This window comes from Lipotes vexillifer, unplaced genomic scaffold (genome assembly GCF_000442215.2).
Source record: "Lipotes vexillifer unplaced genomic scaffold, Lipotes_vexillifer_v1.1 scaffold78, whole genome shotgun sequence".
Classification (NCBI taxonomy): domain Eukaryota; kingdom Metazoa; phylum Chordata; class Mammalia; order Artiodactyla; family Lipotidae; genus Lipotes; species Lipotes vexillifer.
Genome location: NW_006783110.1, coordinates 396,509 through 400,061, shown reverse-complemented (window position 1 = coordinate 400,061; position 3,553 = coordinate 396,509). Strand labels below are relative to the sequence as shown.

General features: G+C 43.4%; 1 protein-coding gene across 1 annotated transcript in view; it reads left to right on the top strand.

Annotated features, from left to right (window-relative positions):
- Positions 1 to 635: 635 nt before the first annotated feature.
- The window catches only part of TNFAIP8 (TNF alpha induced protein 8), a 68,255-nt gene continuing 65,337 nt past the window's right edge, over positions 636 to 3,553 (top strand). Inside the window, exon 1 of the mRNA XM_007455838.1 lies at positions 636 to 1,091. Within this exon, the coding sequence (XP_007455900.1) occupies positions 1,079 to 1,091 (13 nt within the window). The 5' untranslated portion in view covers positions 636 to 1,078. The remainder of the gene's footprint in view (positions 1,092 to 3,553) is intronic.

Below are 3,553 nucleotides of genomic sequence, written 5' to 3'. Positions count from 1 at the left end.
ATGATGTTATTCTCATTTGACAGAGAACAAAATTGTTCAGAGAAGTGAAGTAACTTGCAAGTCTACAAAACCAGGAAGTGGCGCGGCAGGTATTTGAACCTGACCTAGCAGACTCCAGAGCATTTGTCCATTGCATTCCACTTGTTATCTTTTTTGCTGAGTACCTAGTAGGCTCAAGGCAGAGTGTTACTGCTGCTGAAGATAAAAATAAAATCAACAAACTTGGGCTTCCCTGGTGGCACAGTGGTTAAGAATCCGCCTGCCAATGCAGGGGACACGGGTTCAAGCCCTGGTCTGGGAAGATCCCACGTGCCACGGAGAAACTAAGCCCCTGCGTCACAACTACTGAGCCTGCGCTCTAGAGCGCACGAGCCACAACTACTGAAGCCCACGCACCTAGAGCCCGTAGCAATGTTGTCCAAACTCTATTCTCTAGTTTTCCTGAGAACCAGAACACCTTTAAGCAATACTTACTATTAATAGACATTCATGTTTATACTGGCCAGGTAGGAATGAGGTTTTTTTTAATTTTCTTTTTTCTAGGCATCTATGACTAGGGCTACTCCCTTTTTTTTTTTTAAGTATCTGCTCCTCTTTCCTAGCATGTTGAAACGTTAGACTTCCTGTTTCTGCTTGATTTTGAAACTATCCCCCGTTCACCTATCACAGGTAATCCCTGTGTCTCTGTGTAGTCATAGTTTACAGGTAGCAAGTGCAGGCAGCAACCAGTCCGTCCCACTGTGGATGCGGAGACCTCTCTGGAGTCACAACTAAAGGCTGCATAATGTATTCCACTACAGGTGACGAAACCCAGGTCCCAGAATAACAAGCAAAACAACTTTTAAAGTGACTGTTGTTGACCACTGTCTTCTGTGCATTGGTTTGGTAAACTTATGGTTGATTTTTCAAAAGGACGGTATAAATTCTATTGAATTATTCTTGGGGAGGACTGACTCTCCCTGAAGGCGACACGGATGCCAGAGAATACACATCAACGGTGTGGCTGTGTATGTTCCTCTGGTCTGTGTGACTCTACCAAGACTCTGTGAAGCTGTCCTTCCAATTGATACCGGGGAATATGCTGAAACTAGGTGAGTTAACCGTACCCTCAGACTAACTTCAATGTAACATCTTTGTCAGAATCTGGCAGAATGTTCAGATGACTAAACACCATGGTGTTGCTGTCCACAGGGAAATAATCTTTGGTCACGGCTTTAAAGTGGTTGTGTTCACTGTTTTGTTTTGGTTTTTTTTGCTATGACTCTGGGTGTGGAGAACCGGTATTAAGCTGAGGGACGTTTGAGTACTGTGGGTGGAAAAAATGGCATCTGAAGTTTGCATGTAGACAGTTTCATTTGTACACAAATGAAGGATTGAAATGTTTCAGAAATGGGGCTCTGAACCGATCGAGAACTTTTTCACATACAGTTTCTCCTTTTGACAATTTATATGTATTTACTAACTCTCAGACATCTCTGGATCCCAGTGGTCTGGTAGTGGCGGTAACACCTTGAGGAGAACTGCAGACACAAGGGTGTTTATTTCTCTTCTCACATTATGTAGGGGTTTGTCAGAATATCGCTGCTACCATTTCCTCTAACAGCCAATAAGGGATTTAACCCCACACATGAGGCCTTTTGTACTTTAAAAATATACCTTAGGCTGTTTTCAGCCTTACTTAATGCTTCTGTAAGTAAACTTAATTTTAAGATAAATTGGAAACGTTTTCAAGGATTGAAATAAAGAGAGCCTTTTAAAATAGCCCTTAAGTTATATTGGTATTTACACACTCTTATTCAAGTCTATACATAATATTTGTTGAGGTTTATCTAAAATTTTTCTGCTCAAAAGACTTTCTGGAACTTAAATTGAATACTAGGAAGGAACTAGAAATTGGAAGACATAGATGAGTGTTAATATATCTAGTTTCTTGGCCCATGAATTTTTTTTTTTTTTACATCTTTATTGGAGTATAATTGCTTTACAATGGTGTGTTAGTTTCTGCTTTACAACAAAGAGAATCAGTCATACATACACATATGTTCCCATATCTCTTCCCTCTTGCATCTCCCTCCCTCCCACCCTCCCTTTCCCACCCCTCTAGGTGGTCACAAAGCACCGAGCTGATCTCCCCGTGCCATGTGGCTGCTTCCCACTAGCTATCGATTTTACTTTTGGTAGTATATATATGTCCATGCCAATTGAACCTCTGGCAGCCAATGCTATTTCGTAGAGCCATGACTACTTCTGTTATGTGGAATGTGGTCACCTGCACATCATTTATATGAAATGTACATTTGCCTACCAGATGCCCAGAGCTGTGTGTGTGATTGTCTGTCAGCTTTCTTTATATATGTATATAGGCACATTCTATCCAATATATAAAACTGGTTATGTGTCTGTGACTGTATATCATGGCATATATACAGTTGGAATCAGAGCCAGGTTTGCTTCGGCAGGTTTTGTGGGAGAAGTGAATTTTGGGTAGAGTTCTACAGCGGGGTTTAGGGTAAGTAATGTACTTTGGCAGAAAGAAGCGGACATAAAACTTCCAAGGCTGGAGCGATTATATTAAATGCATTCATGAGTAAGCACGAACCATTTAGGAGCAAACGTAAATTATTGGTTGAAAATAGCCAGGCTAAAAGTGAAGAGGAGGCAAGGAGATAAGTGTATCAGAGAACAGGAGGGGTGTGTGGGAGCTTCTCTCTTCTGTGTGGCTGGTAAATGTCAGCGGTGGATACCAGCACACCCAGACCATGTTGCCATCTAGTGGAACTGGCTGAACTGCACGGGGAGCATCACCACCTCTTCTCATTGCAGGTTAAATTAATAGCGTGGTCATCTTGGCAATAGAGAAGCTTACTTCTCTTTCCCCTGGGGATTTTAGATGCAGAGTTTGAGAAAGGAGATGGATGTAACTGTGCTCCCCCCAAAAGTATTAATTTTGACTCTAGAAAATGGAGCTGAGCACCAGTATAAAGAATCTCCCGTAGATAACGTTTGGAGGACGTGGTCTTGCTGAGAGTGTAGGGTGTATGTGGCCCTTCAGCAGCTCAGAGCATGGAATGTGCCGGAAGCAGCACTTGAGAGGGTCTGCAGCAGAGTGAAAGCCCACCACGTACGTCTCTGGGTTGGCTTGTTGTTTCATGTGGTTATGGAATCCAACCTGTACAGTGGTGGCAGAGGACAGCCCTTCCTTCGGCCATGGACACCGCAGCCCACAGACCTCAGGGCTGGAAGTAGAGAGCTGGACTCTTCCTGCCCTCCCTTCCACCCACCCGTGCATGCATCCATTCAGCAAAACTTAATGAGGTCCTTTTCTGTATCAGGGACTCTTCCAGGTACCAGGGTTACACCAGTGAACAGAGAGAAATCCCTGCCCTTGGAGAGTAGACATTCTACTAGGAGATATAGACAATAAAATAAATAAGCAAAATATATAGTAGGTGGGATACTATTTTTTTTTTTTTTTTTTTTCGTGCTTGGCCCTCTCCCTGCCGTGGCCTCTCCCGTTGTGGAGCACAGGCTCCGGACGCGCAGGCTCAGCGGC